General features: G+C 43.5%; 1 protein-coding gene across 1 annotated transcript; it reads right to left on the reverse strand.

Moving 5' to 3' along the window:
• Positions 1-6,499: 6,499 nt before the first annotated feature.
• Positions 6,500-19,516, reverse strand: SNIP1 (Smad nuclear interacting protein 1). The gene is made up of 4 exons (XM_057705594.1): positions 19,248-19,516; positions 17,722-17,824; positions 8,894-9,492; positions 6,500-7,950 (listed from the first exon to the last, which is right to left on the reverse strand). Exons 1-4 carry the CDS (start codon positions 19,472-19,474, stop codon positions 7,686-7,688), a joined length of 1,194 nt encoding a protein of 397 aa, XP_057561577.1. The 5' UTR covers positions 19,475-19,516; the 3' UTR covers positions 6,500-7,685.
• Between the last annotated feature and the right edge of the window lie 858 nt (positions 19,517-20,374).

Raw genomic sequence — 20,374 nt, forward strand, 5'->3', positions numbered from 1 at the left:
TGTCTTCTATGAGTTGATCCTGTAACCTGAGGTCTTGCTGGACTGCTTTATTAATTCCAGGAGGTTTTTTGTAGATTCCTTGGGATTTTTAAAGTAGACAATCATTTCATCTGCAAATAGGGAGATTTATTTTTTTCCCTTCCAATCTGTGTGCTTTTTATTTCCTTTTCTTTCCTTACTGCGCTAGCTAGATGTCCAGTACTATGTTGAATAAAAATGGCCAAAGCAGATATGCTTGACTTGTTCTTTATCTTAAGAGGACGGTATTCCTTCCTAGTCCTATCAAGTTGAGGAAGTTCCCGTCTATCCCTGGTTTACTGAGAGTTTTTATCATGAATGGTGTTGAATTTTGTCAGATGCTTTTTCTATATCAATTTGCATGGTCATATGATTTTTATTCTTTAGCTTCTTGATATAGTAGATTACATTGATTCATTTTCAAATGTTGAACTACCCTTGCTTATCTGAAATAAACCCCTTGGCCATGTTGTATAATTCTTTTTACATATTGCTGGATTCAACTTGCTAATATTTTATTGAAGATTTTAGTAGCTAAGTTCATGGAATATTGGTCTGTATTTTTTGGGGGGTGTTTTTGGTGTTTTGTACTGTCCAATCTGGTTTTGGTATCAAAATAATAAAAGGCCTTATAAAATGAGTTGAGAGGTGTTCCCTGCTTTTCTAGTTTCTGGAGATGGTATAGAATGGTGCTAATTCTTCTTGTAATGATTGGTAGCATTCTTCAATGAAACCATCACCATCTGGGCCTAGATGTTATTTGGGGGGAAGCTTTTTAATTATATATTCAATTTTTTAAAATAGTTATAGGATTATTCAAAAGACCTATTTCATATCAGGTGAATTCTGGTAATTTATGGTTTTTGAGGAATTAATCCATTTCCTCTAAGTTGTTAAATTTATGTGCATGGATAATTTCTTTTGACCTATCTTCCAGTTCACTAATTTTCCCTGAAGCTTCTGTTAAAGGGATTTATTAACAGATTTAGTTATTGTATTTTTCATTTTTAAAAAGGTTCTAGTTGATCTTTTAAATAACTCCCATTTCACTTGTTGCCATTTCTTGTTCCCTGTGGGTATTTTTAAGTTTGTCATTTATTTCTTTGAAAATAGCAACCATGAACATTTTATAGTACCTTGTAATTCAAGTATCTGAAGTCTCTGACAATCAGTTTCTCTTACCCATTATTTCTGTTGGTGAGAACCTTTTCTTGTTTGCTTTAAAGAAAAATAATTGTATCTTTGCAGAAAAAAATGTGGAAATAACTGGAGGGGAGATAAAACCTCCCTTCTTCCAAAGAGTAATTTCATTTATTTGTATCAGATACCTGGAGGCACTAGTAATACAGGGTCATTTTCTTTCTTTCTTTCTTTTTCTTCTTTTCCTTTGTATTTAGTATAGGGTCATCTTAAGACAAGTTCAAGGCTTAAGGTTTTCTGAGCTTCCAGTCTGCAAATCCTTGGGAGGATTCAATTTCTGATCTACTCTTTTATTCTAAAAGGTATAGCCCTTTGGCATGCCAGCTTTTTGTGGAAAACATGTCCTATTAGACTCGTATGTGGGCTTTGGGTTTTTATTTTTGTCCCATTCAATCCAGGGTAAGGTCTGATTTGCTAGAATCAAATATAGTTTGTCTTTATACTGAATGTGGTTTCCAGACATCTATCCTCCATTTCTCTCCGGGTTATTGTTTATCTTCACTTTTGGCCTGATAACTCTCTACTTACTTAGTTTTTGGATGCCTTAAGAAATTTTTTTATTTATATTTTATCCAGAAATTTTAGCTGTTTTCAGCAGGAGGATTCATAAAAATAACTTAGTCATTAATAGAAACCAGAAGTCTCAATCACCCTCTTTCCCCCATTGAACTTCAAGTGCTTCCAAAGCCTCACTTATTACCTTAGGCATTTCTGAGTGCTAGTCTCTGTCTAGAAATATTTGCCTGTTTTGGCATCTGCAAAATGTAATGATAATAGAACCCTGCCTCATAAGGTTATGAGGATGAAATGAGTTAATATATGCGTTTGTGCACATGTAAAATGCTCAGAATTGTGCCTGGGTACATAGAAAGTATTCCTAGACATTGGCCAGTTTTATTAGAGGTCTCAGTATGTGGCATTTCTTTTTTTTTTTTTTGTAATTTAATTTATTTATTTATTGGCACACGGGCTTAGTTACTCCGCAGCATGTGGGATCTTCTTGGAGCAGGGATCGAACCCATGTCCTCTGCATTGGCAGGCGGATTCTTAACCACTGCGCCACCTAGGGAGCCCTGGCATTTCTTAGGCTCCCGATTATTAAATATTTGTCAATTTTTCTGAATCAGTATGGTGATTTCCAACTAGTTCTGACTATGACTTGGTGAGCTGAGGATTTGCCTAAGTCACACCCTACCCGTGAAAGTCCCACCCACTAGGATTTCCTTGAACCTCCTGTGAATCAGGAAGCCTCATGAACCAGCTGTGTCTTTTCCCTCCTCAAACCTCTCCACAAAGCTCCACTAGGGAGGCGAGAGTCAACAAACCAGATGAAAGACCACTGAATCAGGACTGCAGTCATTTCCATCCCAGCTCTACCACCACCTTGCTGGGAGAACCTCACGTAAACAACTTAATTTTTTGGATCCTTTCTGCATACTCCACTCCAGTCCTGTGGTTCCCTGGACTGCTCAGTCTGAAACAATGCCCTCCTCTACTATTGGATCAAAAATCTACCTATTCTCTAAGGCATACTTCAAATACCATCTCTTTTCAGCCATACAAAAGAATGTAATAATGCCATTTGCAGCAACATGGATGGACCTGGACCTAGAGATTGTCATACAAAGTGAAGTAAGCCAGACAAAGACAATATCATATGATATCATTTATAGGTGGAATCCAAAAAATAATACAACTTATTTACAAAAGAGAAAGAGACCCACAGACATAGAAAACAAACTTATGGTTACTAAAGGGGAAAGGGTGGGGGGAGGGGTAAATTAGGAGGTTGGGGTTAACATATACACATTACTATATATAAAATAGATAGCCAACAAGGAGCTACTGTATAGTACAGGGAACTATACTCAGTATTTTGTAATAACCTATAAGGGAAAAGAATCTGAAAAATGTGTGTGTGTATGTGTGTGTGTGTAACTGAATCACTGTGCTGTACACCTGAAACTAACATACTGTAAATCAACTACACTTCAATAAAATAAAAATAAAAAACAAATACCATCTCTTGCACAAGGTACAGTGCACTTCCAAACTACTGCTCTGTTTCTAACTCACAGCTGTAAACCAGCTGCTAGCATAGTAAGTTTATGTAACGATTGATTGGACTAAGTCACTTTAACTTTGGAGCAAATATCAACAAATCAACTGTCTTTTAAAATTGTTTCCCACTTGATAAATATACTGGCAAGTTGACCCAGGAGACCTAATGAAGCTTTAAATCCCAAAGCTTTAAATCAAATAGCCCTTTCACTTGATATAAACGTACACACCCAGGAACATTGTGAGATCAAAACATTCTCACACAAGCAGGCATTACTGGAGTGTTATCAGCATGTCACACTTAGGCTGTGATTAATGTGGCATCATTTTTTTCCTCACATCCACTATTAATTTCCACAAAGGGAAGGATGTTAAAAAATATAACCATCTGTGCACCATATTAAATCATAAATATATATATATATATGCATGCATATATATATATTCTAAGCCATTTAAAACCAAGCTATATTGTATATTGGCATCTCAATACAATACAAAAAATTATTTTTTCTGTTATCTGAGTTGATTACTCTGCTTTGCCTTATCATTAGGGCATAATAAAAGTATTTAAAAGTTAGATCACCAGTTGCACTTAATGAGCTATCCTTTGTCAACGTCAGAAAAGAGGAACAAGGGACTTCCCTAGTGGCACAGTGGTTAAGACTCCACGCTCCCAATGCAGGGGGCCTGGTTTTGATTCCTGCTCAGGGAACTAGATGCCACATGCATGCCACAACTGAGTTTGCATGCCACAACTAAGGAGCCCATGTGCTGCAACTTAAGGAGCTGGCGAGCCACAACTAAGGAGCCCAATTCCTGCAACCAAGACCCAGTACAACCAAATAAATAAATAAATATTAAATAAAAAAAAATGAGGGAACGAGAAAATGACTGGGAAGAGGCTCATCTGGAAAATTAGAAGATTCTATCCCGTACCTCGGCAGAACTGTGGGCCACCACAGAGGATTTGGGGGTGGGGCTCAGAAGCAAAGGGCTGTTCTGCAGATGCTTGATTTTGAGAGTTATGACCTGTAGACAAGACAGCCAGGGTGGAGAAAGGGTGGGTAATAAAGCAATTGCAAATAGCTAAAATGAACATGAGTTTCTAAGCAATGAGTAAGAAGTTTTAGGATTTCATCAACTTCAAATGAGAAGCCTGCTGGTGATACCTGGTTTTGGAAATGAGTAGTATCTTCTTTGACCCTCTTTCTTAAAAAAAAAAGCGCGTGTGTGGGCGGGAAACATGGTCCCATATATTTGGCATGAAGAATCTCTTAATCCAGGAAGCAGAAGTTTATTACACAACTGGGACCTCTTATTGAAAAATGTAGGCAAAGTGGTCATCTATTGCAGTGTTCACCAGGATGGTGCTTGAAGCCAAGCCTAAGGCTGCCAGAAAGCAGAAGTGTTTGCACAAATTGAACAAGGAGGGCCTGGAGTGAGATGCCAGATTAGTGCCTCATCCCAGGAAGAGAAAACCATCAGTCTGGATCAAGAGAAACACTCATCAAAACATATTTTAGACTATATATTTTTGGCTGTGTTGGGTCTTCGTTGCTGCGTGCAGGCTTCCTCTGGTTGTGGCGAGCGGGGGCTACTCTTTGTTGTGGTGTGTGGGCTTCTCATTGTGGTGGCTTCTCTTTGTTGCGGAGCACAGGCTCTAGGCATGCAGGCTTCAGTAGTTGTGGTGAATGGGTTCAGTAAGTTGTGGCTTATAGGTTCTAGAACGCAGGCTCAGCAGTTGTGGTGCACAGGCTTAGTTGCTCTGCAGCACGTGGGATCTTCCCAGACCAGGGCTTGAACCTGTGTCCCCTACATCAGCAGGTGGATTCTTAACCACTGCGCCACCAGGGAAGTCCCTAGACATGCACCTATATAATATGTGCTTCCAGGGGCCAACACAGAGCACACTGAGGATGCTAATTGCTCTTACATTGTTTCTTCCCTCATGTAAACCCTTCACCTAATTAACCTTATTAAGTGTTCACTCTTCAAGGGGATCTTTTCATTTCTTTTGAATAAACATTACTCAGCTGCCCCTCCCCGCAGCAGTCAGCATTTAACCCTGAGTACACATAGGTATGTGAGACCTCAATGCAAAAACAATGTTAAGGAAGACCATCTAATAATGTCATTATTTTCCACCTAAGAGGAACAGTCAGCAGCAGCACTGACTGGCTGACATCATCTCACCTTCTGTGGGAAGACATTTTGGAACCTTTTTGAAACATTGAAAATGTTGAAGTATGTGGGCCGAGCGATGGGATTCAGAATGTCCTGCTTGAGCAGTGGAGGAGCTGAGGGTGCGGGGCATGGAGACTAATATCACCCTGTTTGGTCCTGAGGGATGGCTGGTTAGCCAAAGACGGGTAAGATTCCTCAGAGGAGGAACAACCTAAGACAGGCACAGCCGCAGAGGGGCCAACAGGGGTGATGCATAGAGCCTTCCTAATATCACCGTGTTTGGCCCTGGAGGATGACTGGTTAGCCAAAGACGGGTAAGATTCCTCAAGGGAGGAACAACCTAAGACAGGCACAGTCACAGAGGGGCCAACACGGGTGGGGCACAGACCCTTAATCCTTCTGAGAGAGGTCTCCTTCCCCCAGGGCTGCTTTGCTCTCCACACCCAGCTCAAATCAGGACCCAGGAGGCAAACAAAGATCATTGCCCCCAGTCATGTGAGGCCTTTGATTGTTTATGGGATTAACCTGGGAGTGTCAGACCCTTAGACTATGCCGAGAACTCAATAAAAGCAACGTGGGATTAATCAGCAAGGCTCTTGATCCAAGAGGTCTTGAGCCCCCCGGTCCCACTTTTCTCTTCAGTCTGTGTCTGTGTCTTCTTCAAGCTTGCGGCACCCGTCACTCACCTCGAGTCGCCGAGCTGGTCTCGGCAACCTTCCTCCCATCCCACTCCCCATCACCACCTGAGGGTGAAAGAGCAGGGGTCTTTGCGGCTTGTGGGCTCTAGAGCACAGGCTCAGTAGTTGTGGCGCATGGGCTTAGCTGCTCTGAGGCATGTGGGATCTTTCCGGACCAGGGATAGAAGCTGTGTCCTCTGCACTGGCAGGTGGATTCTTAACCACTGTGCTACCAGGTAAGTCCCAATAGAAAGATTTCTTTAGCAGCCAATATACCAACACATGATCTTCTGTGCTAGGAAAGAAGTACATTTTGAAAGGGAGCTATATTTACAAATTTTATTATTTTTTATTCCAAAAATACATATAAATGAAAACCTGCTCTTCAAATGCAGGGAGGCCTTTGCCTATAATGTAGTATGACATTTACATCACAAAACATTCTCATAGGAAAATCAGTATGCAGCTCTTTCACACACAATTTTTTAAATATATACATATATATATACACACAATAGACGTAAGTAGTTATGACTTTTCTACTTACACATGTTCCTCTGGTGGAAAATTAGGAAATCGGGCAATTCCCATGCTTTCCAGCCTTGGGAAGGTAAATACAACCTCTCTGAACGTTTTTTTAAAAAGATGAAACATGTAAACCACAAAACGTTCTTTTGACATATGTACGTTGTTAGAATAAAGCAAGGACCCTGCCACATAAATGATAGTGTGTTTCTCAAAGAAGGAAGAATGGAGATAATCTCTAAATAAAAATGCAAAGTTGAAGAACAGATAAGATGATCAAAATTGTTCTGTACATGCCCCAGGGAGAAATCAGAGTTCTCTCACAGGAAACAGACCCACGACCCATTTCAGCCTCTCGTGACACGTAACCAGCACCCACTGGCAGTGGCCGTCATCTTCCTGTACAGCCATAAGCTTAAGCAGGCGCCATAAAGTCCAAAAGTCAATAACGAGGTCATGAGGTAAATCACACCCCTACCCCCCACCAACGAAGTGCAAAATCAATTTCTGTGACTCAAGAGCTCAACCAGGTCAAAGCTTTGGTATATTCTGGAGGCTGTTTTGGTGATAACCAAAGCTTAGTAAGATTCTCTGTTCAGGGGTCTACCCCCAAGACAAAAACAAACCCGGTCCACAAAGCTTAACAACTATATAAATAAAGTAACTGTACAAAAAAAAACAAGCCACAATGCCCCTGTAACCAAGGGTTTATAGTTTCCTAGGCAGCAGTTCTGAAAACACCAACTCAAGCCACGATGCTTCTATTAAAACATGATGTGTCGGTGAGACTGTTGGGAAAACAAATGCCCACAGGCACGTGGCTGATGTGCCACAGAGAAAAGTTCAACCAAACGTAAGTTAGTTTTCTTACACTGAAACGTAAGCTGGTCAGCAACAGAAGAAAGACTTAAGGCAATAAGAGGCGTTACAGAGAGCACCGCGGTGCCCTGTGAGTCAATCCCAAAGCCTTCGCAGAAAGAAAAGGTCTCTCGAGAGTTTGGGTTGTTTTTCAGTTTGCTAGCTATCAGATACTTCCTCCTCCTCCTCGTCATCCTCGTCTTCTTTCCTGTCTACTTCAGAGGTGTCAGAGGACTCATGGAGCAGAACATACTCTCTGCTGCTGAACCCAAATTTAAGGACATCCTTTTCCTTCAGTTCGTAGTATCTCTGTGGCTCAATCCGTTTGTTATTCAGGAACGTTCCATTGCCTGAGCCAAGGTCAATGATGTAGGGCTTCACTCTGCGGCCAACTGTCCCATCAGCACGGGTATATTCCACAAGCCTAGCAGAGATAAAGGAGAGAAACCTGTGAGTGAAATTCTGCCTCAGATCACCCAGCTCTTGGCTAACATCGCCTAGATGATATAAAAACGTGGCTTAGACACAGTTCGAGTTCAAACCAGGAGATCAAGGGGAAGGCGTGGCCATGGATTTAGAAACTGGGAGGAAGTTAAATATATTCAGTAGAAACAGTGAGAACAGGTCACTGGGCAGGTTATTCATGGGAGATCAAAAGCTTAAAATGCAGAATCCAAGGCCTCTTGCCATGGTTAAGAACACATTTTTTGCATTGTTTATAATCAATATAATGATTCTTTTACCTACATTTCAACATATTTTAGCTTCTGTCCCAATGGGACTAAACCAGTGGATTTGGAGTTCGGAGTCAAAGGAACAGATACGATGATCGAAATTGTTCAACCCAAAACTGCTTTCAGCCAGAGTTCTACTACAGCGATCATGTATCAGCTCTGCTGAGCTTCATCCTCTCATCTGTCAAGTGGGTGTGAATGCTTGTTCTTGCCTCCCCACAGGACTGCTGTGAACATCCAACAGTAACAGACGCATCAATACTACAGAAACTGTCAAGATTCCGATTTGGCTAATGGATGCCAGGCTTTCTCAGCTTTATTTGCATTTAACCCTCATAAGAGCCCTGTGAGGTAGGCAGAGACTCAGGCCTGGGTCAGACGCCTGGTAGGAGGCAGTGGCGGGATTCAAAATCTGGATTTCTGACACCAAGCTCCAGCCTCTTACACACATGTAAGCAATTATTTGTATAAAGTGATTATTCGTTAGATGACTAATACTCCTTAAGACTAACAGTAGATACGAGGGGTACGAGCCTCTTGGGCACACAGGCACACAGACCTCAGTCACCCTAGCTGGCCGAGATGTGGGGCTCCTGCCGGCGCTTCAGTTTCTCTTCGCAGGTGTCCACTTACCTGTACTGAAAGACAGCGTGCTGCTTCGAGCAGGAGGGGTGATCGATGGGAATGTCTGCGATGCGGCGGTGTCGACCCAGGAGGTAAGCGCTCTGTCGGTGGATGTACATCACTGGAAGCACCTCGTCATTTTTAAAGGGGTAGAGACGCCACCGCTTTTTGGGGATACGTGCTTCCGGGGGCTCGCTGTATTTAATGACTACACCCCGAAAGGTGTTGGTGTCCTCAAGAAGCGCCCCAGAAAGTTCGAAGCTTGGCTTCTCTTTAACGGGCACTTCTTTGTCTTTGCTGCCGCCGCCGGGCCCAGGCCGAGGCAGCGAGTCCTGAGACGCGTTACCGCCGGCTTCGCTCTTCAGGCGCTGCTCCCGGCGCCGGGCGTCGTGAAACTCCCGCTCGGCTTCCTGCGCCTGCAGGTTCTGGGCGTCTCGATCCCGGCCCTGAGGCTGCCCGCTGCCTGGCCTCTCGGCCGAGCTCCTCCTCTGGTGGGAGTGGCCGCGGTGTCTGTCTCGGTCACTGTTTCGAGCGCGCTTGTGTTCCTGTCCCATGGGTTCTCGGTGCGGCCGATCCTCCCGGCCTCTCCGGGGATGATCCTCACGTTCCTGAAATTCAAACAGATTCAGGAAGTACAGGCGGTCCACAGTCTGTAAACAGCGCTGCGTTCAAAACGTCATGTGCGGGACTTCCCTGGTGGTGCAGTGGTGAAGAAGCCACCTGTCAACGCAGGGGACATGGGTTCGAGCCCTGCTCCGGGAAGATCCCACATGCCTCGGAGCAACGAAGCCCGTGAGCCATAACTACTGAGCCTGCGCTCTAGAGCCCATGCTCCACAACAAGAGAAGCCACCGCAATGGAAAGCCTACGCGCTGCAATGAAGACGAGCACCCGCTCGCCATGCATGCAGCAACAAAGGCCCAATGCAATAAATAAATAAATAAATAAATAAATAAATATAAAATGTCATTTGTGATTTGGACTCTGGCATTCAGAGCAAAATGTCCCACAGAAATAAGGTTACCAGTGGTGGTCACGTTCCCTTGCAAGGCCATCGCACAGAATAGGTACCCTGGGCTGCTGCCCAGCTACAGCGCTAACAGTGCACGCCCATGTTCAGAGCCGAGAAACAAGAACACCTACAGGCAAACTCAGAGAGACGTATATACAAAAATAGAACTGACTGAGAGTTAAGTTGTGACAAACAAGATAATTGGGTAAAGAAAAAAGCTACCTTTCTCTTACAACAAAAATCAAAATGTAAAGTAATTTTAAAACATCTTATTACAACAGTACCAAAACTATTCAATACCTAGGAATAAAATTAAGAAATACACAAGACACATAAGAAGAAACCTGTAAAAATTTACTACAGTTGACCCCTGAACAACGAGGGGTTAGGGGTACAGAGGCACCGACCCTATCCGAGCAGTTGTAGCCGGTCCTCTGTACACACGGTTCCTTTGTATTCAAGGGTCCGCATCCACAGATTCAACCAACAGGGGACATGGAATACTACAGTATCTACCAATGGAAAAAAAGTGTGCATATAAGTGGACCAGTGCAACTCAAACCCAGGTTGTTCAAGAGTCAACTGTAACAGATATATTTTTTAAAGATCTGAAAAAATGAAGAAACATATCACGGTTTCTTTAAAGACTCTGTATTGAAAATCAGCCCAGCAGACAAGGGGCAAAGGATATTAACAAGCAACTTTCAGAGGAAATAAACATCTAATGAACACATGAAGATAGGCTTATACTTATGAATCTAATAACCAAAGCATCAGAGTTCAAGAGGGGGCCCAACATACTATGAGCAAGGCTGCCCCTTCTGGGAAGGGGTAGAGAGGAAATCCTGAGCACCAGGACTGAAACCTTGCCCCCACTCCCCCATCCCCAGCCCCTGCCTCAAGGCCTCCTCCCTACCACACAGAGAGGTCAAGTAGGGGGCAGCTTGCTCAGAGCAGGACCCAGTTTTCCTAAACTTCCTAGCCTCCAAAGACAAGAATCAAGAGGGAGGGAGCCTCAGACACCCACCCCTCCTACCCCAAGACATTCACAAGTCCGCCACCACCATCTGCCTTGAGTTCCCCAGAACTAATCTCATTACACCCTTTATCCCTGATTAAATGAGTCACTATAAGAAGTCACAGACTCCAGGTCATCACCTCTACCTCCCTTGTGTTCTAATCCCCATAAGGCTCTGTACATCAAGGACTCTGTCTCCAAATCCCACCTTTCTTCAACTCCTGAAGCCACTGCACTATGCTGGAATGGTAAGCTCGGCAAAAGTGATCTACAGCCTCCACGTTTTCTCGGATAGTTCCCGTCTCCTTTCGCTCTAACAGAACCCTGGCTTTGCCCTGAGCACCCTGCTCCCCTGCAGCTCTCTTGAATAGGAGCGTTTTTTCTCCCTCTGACCTCCCCCAACTCCCACCATCTCTGGGCCTGGACACAGGGCAGGCATCGTCCTTGCTTCTCACTGCCAATTTTAGAACACTTCCCACCCTTTTCTTTCTCCTTACAAAAAACCCAGCTGTGAATCTCACATAAAACCACTGTCACCCATTACTCTCATTGCTGCTGTCATTTACTAATCCCGAATCACCTCCCATCACTTTGTGCCAGTTTTACTTCTAGCTCAAGTCATCCTCTCCAGCGTTACTCTTGGTGATTTCAACAACATGCTGACCTCTCTGTTCTTTGCATTTCTCTCTTCCCATTCATTATCTTATTTGTCTCCTCCTTTCTCCTCAGCCACTCACCCCCATGGTTATACACAGACCTTTCATTTCCAATAACTGCAACCCCTCCATTATTTCAATTTCAAGCAGTCCTCTTTTTTGCCCATCTTTCCAGCTCACACTTTACCCAACTCTAACAATCCTTATCCCAATAAGACTCATCCAAGCCTTTGATCCTCTTACCTTTGCAAAGTCCCCCGCTCTCTTCCCTTCCTAACTTCAATTCCACGGTCAGGCAGTATGATCAGTCCCTTGCGGACACACTCAAATCCCTTGCCCCTGTGCCATTCTGTTGCACTGTCCTGGCAAAATCAGCACCAAGCACATCACAGTGGCTAGAGAAAAACACAGACCATTCGGACTGGTGCCACCTTAGAAGCATGACCCCAGCTTCCTTAATGACACCCAGGAGCCACCCTAGGTTTTCTTCATCTTCCTCGTTCTCCCAGATGCTGATTTACCCCTTCCCTCTCTCCTCAAGTCTCCTATGTGGCCTTCCTCTTCCTCTATTTATTCAGAAGGGATTTTCTTACATCTACCCACCTATCAGTATCTACACCCACAGATTCTGTCTTCCCTTCCTGTGACCATAAGGAAACTATCTGTGCTTCCATCTAAAGCCAGTTCCTACACCTGGGAGCCTCCCTCTCCGAGCTATTCCTCTCGCCCAAAATACCACTCTGGTGATCTCGCCTCCCTGTGCGTAGGCTACTTCCCCGTTCTGCACTGGATCCTTCCTATCAGCACAGGCACCTGCCCTTCTCCAGAGGCCATTTCCCACGTCAGCTTCCACTCTATTTCTTCACTCCTCTTTGAGTAAAACTCCTCAAAAGATTTTGGTTTTAATCAGTCTCCAATTTTTCTCCCATCTTCTTTTGAACCCTCCAATTAGGCTTCACCCTTACTACTCCACTAACATTGCTGGTCAAGGTCACCAATGACCTCCATGTTGCTAAATCCACTGGGCAATTCTGTTTTCATTTCCAAAAAGTGTACACCAGGCAAAATTAGTAGACACTATGGAGAGAGTATGACAAATTACATCATCAGATAACACAAAATAACTAAGGTTTCAACATACACTCCCAATTATTCACAAGTCAAGTAGGATAATATATGTTTTTTCCTAAATTAACATCTTTGCATAGAATACACACATGTACCCCCCCATAACAGAGCCTTGAAGTATACACATTAAACTATGAAAATGGCAACCTCTGGGGAGTGAGGAGATTTTTTTGTTTGGGGAGAGGGTTTGGGGGCTAGTGAAAGAAGTAACCATACACTACATAAACCATAGTCTCACTTTTTAGTTCACTGACTGCTGTGATATTATGATGAACAAGCAATTGATAAATTTATTTTTCTGAGGTTTCTACAATCTTGTTCTCCTCCAACGTTTTTTTTTTTATTTAATTGAAGCATAGTTGATTTATAATGTGTTAGTTTCAGGCACAGCACAAAGTGATTCAGTTACACACACACACACATTCTTTTTCACATTCTTTTCCATTATAGGTTATGACAAGATATTGAATATAACTCCCTGTGCTAGATAAATTTGCTTTTAATGGTGGGTGAGTGGTGCAGAAGAGAATACCCATAAATACAAGTAATGCTTCAGTCAGAGGCTGTGTGCACTCTTACAATCCAGGTGAAAGTCACTGATTTTCAACTGCCTGTCAAGCCCTCAAGCCCTTTTGCTTGAGAGCCATTTCTAAGTTTCTAGCTGATGAACACAACGAAATCAGCTTTTTAAGAGATAAGCTGAGGACTTCCCTGGTGGTACAGTGGTTAAGAATGAGCCTGCCAATTCAGGGGACACGGGTTGGATCCCTGTCCCAGGAAGATCCCACATGCCGCAGAGCAACTAAGCCTGTGTGCCACAACTACTGTGCCTGAGCTCTAGAGCCCACAAGCCACAACTACGTGCCTGCGAGCCACAACTACTGAAGCCCGTGCGCCTAGAGCCTGTGCTCTGCAACAAGAGAAGCCACTGCAGTGAGACGCTCGCACACCACAACAAAGAGGAGCCCCTGCTCACCACACCCAGAGAAAGGCTGCCCACAGCAACGAAGACCCTAGGCAGCCAAAATAAATAAATAAATAAAATAAATCTTAAAAAAAAGAGAGAGATAAGTTGAGGTCAGGAGGGAAGTTAGCACAGATAAGCAGACTAAGATATTTCAAAATAACAATAATCACAAAACAGTTCCATGCTATAAGCCCCAGGATTTATTGTAAAGTGCTACTTTAGAAACCTGAGGTAAAGAACTGCAAGCTGAAAAAGTCAACTATAAATATAAACATATATATATATATCAGGAAGTAAAATGGTGGCTACCAGGAGATGCGGGATAGGAGAATAAGACTGATGGTATTTAAGGGTACAAACTTGCAACGAGTAGTAAATAAGCTATAGAGATCTAATACACAATATAATGAATACAGACAATAACACTGCACTATAATGATGTAAGCTGGTCAATCCTGTTTCAATGGCAATCATACTACAATATATAAATGTATTCAAGTAACACGTTGTGCACCTTAAATCTACAAAATGTAACTGGACAAAATTATTAAATGAAAAAAGTGGCAAGCTGTACATAAACACACACACACACACACAAAACTACCAGTGTCTGAGAGGTTTGATCTGGGTACTGTGATTCCAGTGGCTGAATTCTGAGACAGCCAAGGTGGTGCCTGACCAACTCATACAACAGACCATCAAGATTGTCTGGCTTTGTATCTTTTTAGGTAGCAGAAAGTTGGCCCACAGTCTCCCAAATTCATAGGAAAATCCATTTTCTTAATGCCAATGTTTCTATTTGCACTTTTTAAAAAATATTATTTATTTATCTATTTATTTATTGGCTGCGTTGGGTCTTCGTTGTAGCACGTGGGCTTTCTCTAGTCGTAGCGAGCAGGGGCTACTTTTCCTTGCGGTGTGCGAGCGTCTCAGTGCGGTGGCTTCTCTTGTCACAGAGCACAGGCTCTAGACGCATGGGCTTCAGTAACTGTGGCACATGGGCTCAACAGCTGTGGCTTGCAGGCTCTAGAACACAAGCTCAGTAGCTGTGGCACACAGGCTTAGTTGCTCCACAGCATGTGTGATCTTCCCTGACCAGGGATGGAACCCATGTCCCCTGCATTGGCAGGCGGATTCTTAACCACTGCACCACCAGGGAAGTCCCTCTATTTGCACTCTGTAACAAAGAGCTTCTTTAAAAAGAAGACCGAATGCTTGTCCATCAGGACTGAGGACAAGGCAAGAGTGTCTGCTCTCACTACTCTTATTCCATATAGTGCTGGAAATCCCAGCCAGTGCAGCAAGAGGAAATAAAAGGCATACACATTGTAAAGGAAGAAATAAAACGGTCCCTATTTGCAGATATGATTATCTATGCAGAAAATCCCAAGTAATCTACCAAAAACCTCCTAAAATAAATGAATGAGTTCAGCATGGTCACAGGATATAAAATAAAAACACAAAAATCAGTTATATTTCTATGTACTAGCAATAAACAAGTAAACACTGAAATTTAAAATATCACTTATAATCACTGAAAAAATTTACTTAAGTGTAAATCTAACAAAACACGTATGGGACTTGTACGCTGAAAACTACAAGCACTGATGAAAGAAATCAAAGACCCACATAAACGGAGAAACATCTATGTTCATAGATTGGAAGACTCAACATAATAATAATTAAAAAACCCCAATTCTCCCCAAAATACAGGTTTAACACAATTCCTAACAAGATTTTTTTACAGATACAAACAAGGTTGTTCTAAAATGTATATGGAAAGACAAAGGAACTAGAATTGCCAAAACAATTTTTAAAAATAAGAAATTGAAAGAATCAGTCTGCTTTTAAGACTTATTACATAGCTACAGTAATCAAGACTGGTGTTGGCAGAATGACAGGTCAATGGAACAGAACAGAGAACCCAGAAATAAAGGCACACACACGCCTTTGATTTTTGACAAAGAAGCAAAAGCAATTAAAGGAAGGAAAGATAGCCTTTTCAAGAAATGGTGCTGGAGAAAGTGCACATTTAACCGGCAAAAAAAAAGAAATTCGATCTAAGGCTCCCACCTTATATTAAAACAAACTCAAAATAGACCATGGACTTAAAAGAAAAACATTAAGGAAAAAACAAATCTTCAGGATGTAAGGCCAGGGAAAAAGTTCTTAGGACAACAAAAGCATAACCTATAAAAGGAAAAATGGATAAGCTGGATTCCATCTAAATTAAAAACTTTTGCTCTGAGAAAAACCCTGTTAAGAGAATGAACAGATAAGATAAAGACTGGAGGAAAATACTGGCAAACCACTCACCCTGAAAGGCCTAGTATCTAACTCTTAAAATTCAATAGTAGGGACTTCCCTAGTGGCACAGTGGTTAAGAATCCGCCTGCCAATGCAGGGGACATGGGTTCGATCCCTGGTCCGGGACCACATGTCACAGAGGACCAACTAAGCTTGCGTGCCACACTACTGAACCCGCGTGCTGCTACTAATGAAGCCTGCACACCTAGAGCCCATGCTCCACATCAAGAAAAGCCACTGCAATGAGAAGCCTGCTCACTACAACCAGAGAAAGTCTGCCCGCAGCAATGAAGACCCAACGCAGCCAAAAAATAAATAAAATTTACAAAAAGTTATTAAAAAAAACCCTCAATAGTAAAAAATACAAATAATCGAACTAGAAAACAGGCAAAAGATCTGAAGAGACCTGTCACCCAAGAGGAAGTACAGATGGCAAATAAGCACATGAAAAGATGTTCAACATCATCAGCTACTAAGTAAATGCAAATTAAGATCACAATACCACTATCACACCTGTAAGAATGGTTAATAAAAAAAAAACGGTGCCAATACCAAATGCTGGATCACTCACATTACAGGTGGAAATGTGAAATGGTATAGCCACTGTTAGGAACTGAACTGTGCCCTCTCCAAGTTTATATGTTGAAGTCCCAACCCCCACACCTCAGGAGATAACCAAATTTTTTGCAGACCAGGTCTCTGAAGAACTGATTGAGTTAAAATGAGCTCAACCCTAATCCAATATGGCTGATGTGGTTAAAGGAGGAGCCAGGAGCCAGGGAGAGTAGCGCAGAGGGAAAGGCTCTGTGAGGACACAACCGAGAGGGCAAGCCAAGGGCAGAGGCCTCAGGAGAAACCGAACTGCTGAAACATTGATCTCTGATGTCTAGCCTCTAGAACTGTGTGCAAGTTACAGTTTCCATTGTTTAAGGCAGCCAGTCTGTGTTATTTTGTTATGGAAGACCTGGCAAATTAACACAGCACTCTGGAAAACAGTTTCGCAATTTCTTCAAAAAATTAAACACGCAACCACCATACCACCCAGCAGCTGCACTCCCAGGCATCTGTCCCAGGGAAACGAAAACTTAGGTTCACAGGAAAACATGCACACAAATGTTTACACAGCAGCCTTATGTCCAATAGCCAAACAGCTGGTAACAACCCAGATGTTCTTTAATGGGCAAATGCTTAAATCCATGCTGCTGAATACCACTGCACAGTAAAAAGGAATGAACTACAGAGAGAGGCAACGACCTGAATGAATCTCCAAAGAACTGTGTTGAGTGAAGAAAGCCAACCCCTAAAGGCCTGCACGGTGAGATCCCATTTATACGGCATTCTTGAAGTGACCAAATTACAGAAATGGAGAAGAGATCAGAAGCTGCCAGGAGTTGAGGGGTAAGGGTGTGACTATAAAAGAACTACATGAGGGATCCTTGTGATGGAAATGTTTTGTACCTTGACTGTACCGATGTCAACATTTTGGTTGTGATACTGTTCTATAATTCTGTAAGATGTCACCATTGGGAGAAACAGCCACTTTTGTATTATTGCTTACAACTGCATGTATATCAACAATTATCTCAAAATAAAAGGTTTAATTTAACAAAGCAAGCAGGAAAAAACAAACCCAGTTTTTAGAAAAGCCCATCCCAGATACAGATGAACACATACACAACACTCTTTAGCTATGACGGGAGAGGCTCTAGGTTTGGAGCCAGTACGAAGAAAACATCTCAATCCACTTACCTGCTTCACTTTGACAGTAGAATGGTGAGGACTTCGGCTTCTCTTACTCCGGGGAGACTTGCTTCTTCTCCCTGAGGACTTGTTTTTCTTTTTGGCTGGGGACCTGTTCAAAGAATGGTACACACAGATTTTACCTCAATTTTCATTCCCTCATAACAATTAGCTTCAAGTATCTGGCTTACCTGCTAACACAAACAGCACATTTGTGAAGGTCTCCGCTGATCACACTAAAGGAGTCAGGAGATGCACTTTTCCAGTCCTATGTCTCCCACATATATAACTGCCTACTGGAACTTCCCACTTAGATAACATAACTCTAGATCCCCCCCCCACCCCCCCAAGAAACTTTCCTCTGTCTTTGCCATGTGGGTAACTAGCGCCACCATCCACCCTGTTCCTTAGGCCAAATACCTAGAAGTCACCCTTGATTCTTCTTCTCACCACCAACAGCCCCCTGCACACTCCTCCCCCACACAATCACACTCAATCCATCAGCAAGTCCTCTGGCTCTGTTTCCTCCCTCTCCCACCTCATTCCCACTACTCTCCTTGATCACTATAATGGATTCTCCCCCCTACTTCTAGAAGGAATACAATTAATTCCACTTCAAGTTCTTTGCATGGGTTCTTCCCTCTGTCTAGATCTTTGCAAGGCTGGATTATTCTCATCATTCAGGTCTCAGGTGAAATGGCAGACTTTTCAGAGTGGTTCTGGGAGAACCACTTTCCTCTCTCTTATCACATTACTGTTTTAACCTACCCCTAATACCTGTTACTAACTGAAACGATGTTTTTAAATTTTTTCTTGTTATTTTGTCTCAGGGCTAGAGCACCGGCAGTTTCACTAGGGTAGAGACCATCGATGGTGTTCATCCTTGCCGCCCTAGAACCTAGAATGGTCTTTCCCCCCACCTCCCATCATTTTCTTTATTTCAGTTTTATCTGCCTACACTGTTTAATGCAAATTCTACATATACACTTATGTATTTTTAAGTGTTGCATAGATATTTTCCCACATTATTTTATAACCTAGGATGGTCTTTAGCGCATAATAGGTACTCAGTAAAACTATGTCGAATGAATGAATAAATGAACGAGTCTAACAAGAGACAATATTTTTCCCCATAATATCAGGTAGATCGCCTAGGCCCTCGATATGTAAGCTTCTTGGGGCAAATAATGGAAAAGATAACGCCCGCACTCCATTTGCAGGCAGATGGGGAGAATCTTTCAACTTAAATGATCACCGCTATCAACTGGACCATACTCGGTGAAATGCTGGGTACCCAGAAATGAAGCGGCGACATCCTGCCCAGCAGGCATGAGGCTCTTAAAGCCCAGTTATAACGCAAATAACAGGTACCGGAGTAAACGTTCCTCAACACAGCACAACTGGTCACTTCTATCGCTCTAGGATTAAGTCCAAGCTGCCGCGCTCAGCATTCGAGGTGTGTTCCTGGAGCTAACCCTGTCCTCCTTTCTCAGTGAGCCCGACCTAAGGTCCACCCCGGGCTGCTTCCCACTCACCGGCTACCTCCCCGGGCTCGGTTCCCGCGGTGACTCGGGCGGCCCGACTCGCCGGCCGGCGGGGACGGGCTACCGCCGGAGGTGTCCGGGCGACGGTGGACTGGAGGCGCGGATTCCGGGCTGAGGCGCTCCTGCTTCACCACCACCGCCGCCGGCGCCGCCACCATATCCTCGTCCCGGTGCCTTCGCCGGCTCCCCCGCTCCCGCTCGCTCTTCACCTCTTTCATACTGCGAGATCTGCGGAGCCAAGGAAAAACAGGTCCCTTACTCTCCTGTCTCTTAAGGAAATGACGGATTTGAGTGCAGGACTTCCGCTTCCGGGTGCGCGCTCTCCCAGAAACCCTCGCGACGGAGATAACGCGATACGATTCCGGAGTGGGCGGGGCCTTAGGGACCCGACGCGAGAGGCGGGAGATTTAAGTTTCAAAAACAAACTTTTGGGAAAAAGCTACTCTCAGGGATGTTTGTTGCCCTCTCATTAGTAATGACTAAACACAGAGACAACCTACACGCGCAGCGGTAGGAAAGGATGTTATGTTGCTGTTCGCAATACTATTTACAAACTATATGACAAATGGAAAAAACCCTGACTTATTAAACGAAAGAAGCAGGATACGAAATTGTGCGCGATTGGGATTACATTTACACGTGGGAATACCAAGGAAAGAGGAAGAGAAGGAAATGCAATCATAGATGGTAGCCCGTGGGCAAATCATTAGTATTTCCCCTCCGTTCCTGCACTTTCTGTCATGTTGTCATTTCTCCATTTAATTAAAAAGAAATACTTTAAAAAACCCGGAACTTTAGATGCCTTCCTCTGGGAATCTTCCCTAACCCTTCGCTGAGCAATCAGATGATTCCCATTTTGCAGATGACAAAATTGAGGATCGACGAAGGTGATCTGCACCTAATTCAAATCGCGAGCTAGAAGCAGCACAGGGATTAAGAACTGATGTTTTCCCTGCTTCCAGGAGGACCGAGGCTACCCGTTGAGTCGGCTACCTGATAAGCTAAGCACCGGAGACCTTTCCGCGAAGGCTGAGCAGAAACTCTAGCGCTGCTGGCCCCGCCCCACCCCGAAGCCCCGCCCAGGCAGTGAGGGCGGAGAGGAGGTTTCCATGGCGATG

The sequence above is a fragment of the Hippopotamus amphibius genome, chromosome 1 (genome assembly GCF_030028045.1).
Source record: "Hippopotamus amphibius kiboko isolate mHipAmp2 chromosome 1, mHipAmp2.hap2, whole genome shotgun sequence".
NCBI classification, from domain to species: domain Eukaryota; kingdom Metazoa; phylum Chordata; class Mammalia; order Artiodactyla; family Hippopotamidae; genus Hippopotamus; species Hippopotamus amphibius.

What these genes read in the sequence shown, in the direction of transcription:
- SNIP1 (XM_057705594.1), bottom strand. Translation starts at nt 19,474, where the DNA reads ATGAAAGAGGTGAAGAGCGAGCGGGAGCGGGGGAGCCGGCGAAGGCAC. An exon ending in CTACTGTCAAAGTGAAGCAG is followed by an intron (nt 9,493 to 17,721) that starts GTAAGTGGATTG and finishes TTTGAATTTCAG; the next exon opens with GAACGTGAGGATCATCCCCG. An exon ending in CACGCTGTCTTTCAGTACAG is followed by an intron (nt 7,951 to 8,893) that starts GTAAGTGGACAC and finishes TATCTCTGCTAG; the next exon opens with GCTTGTGGAATATACCCGTG.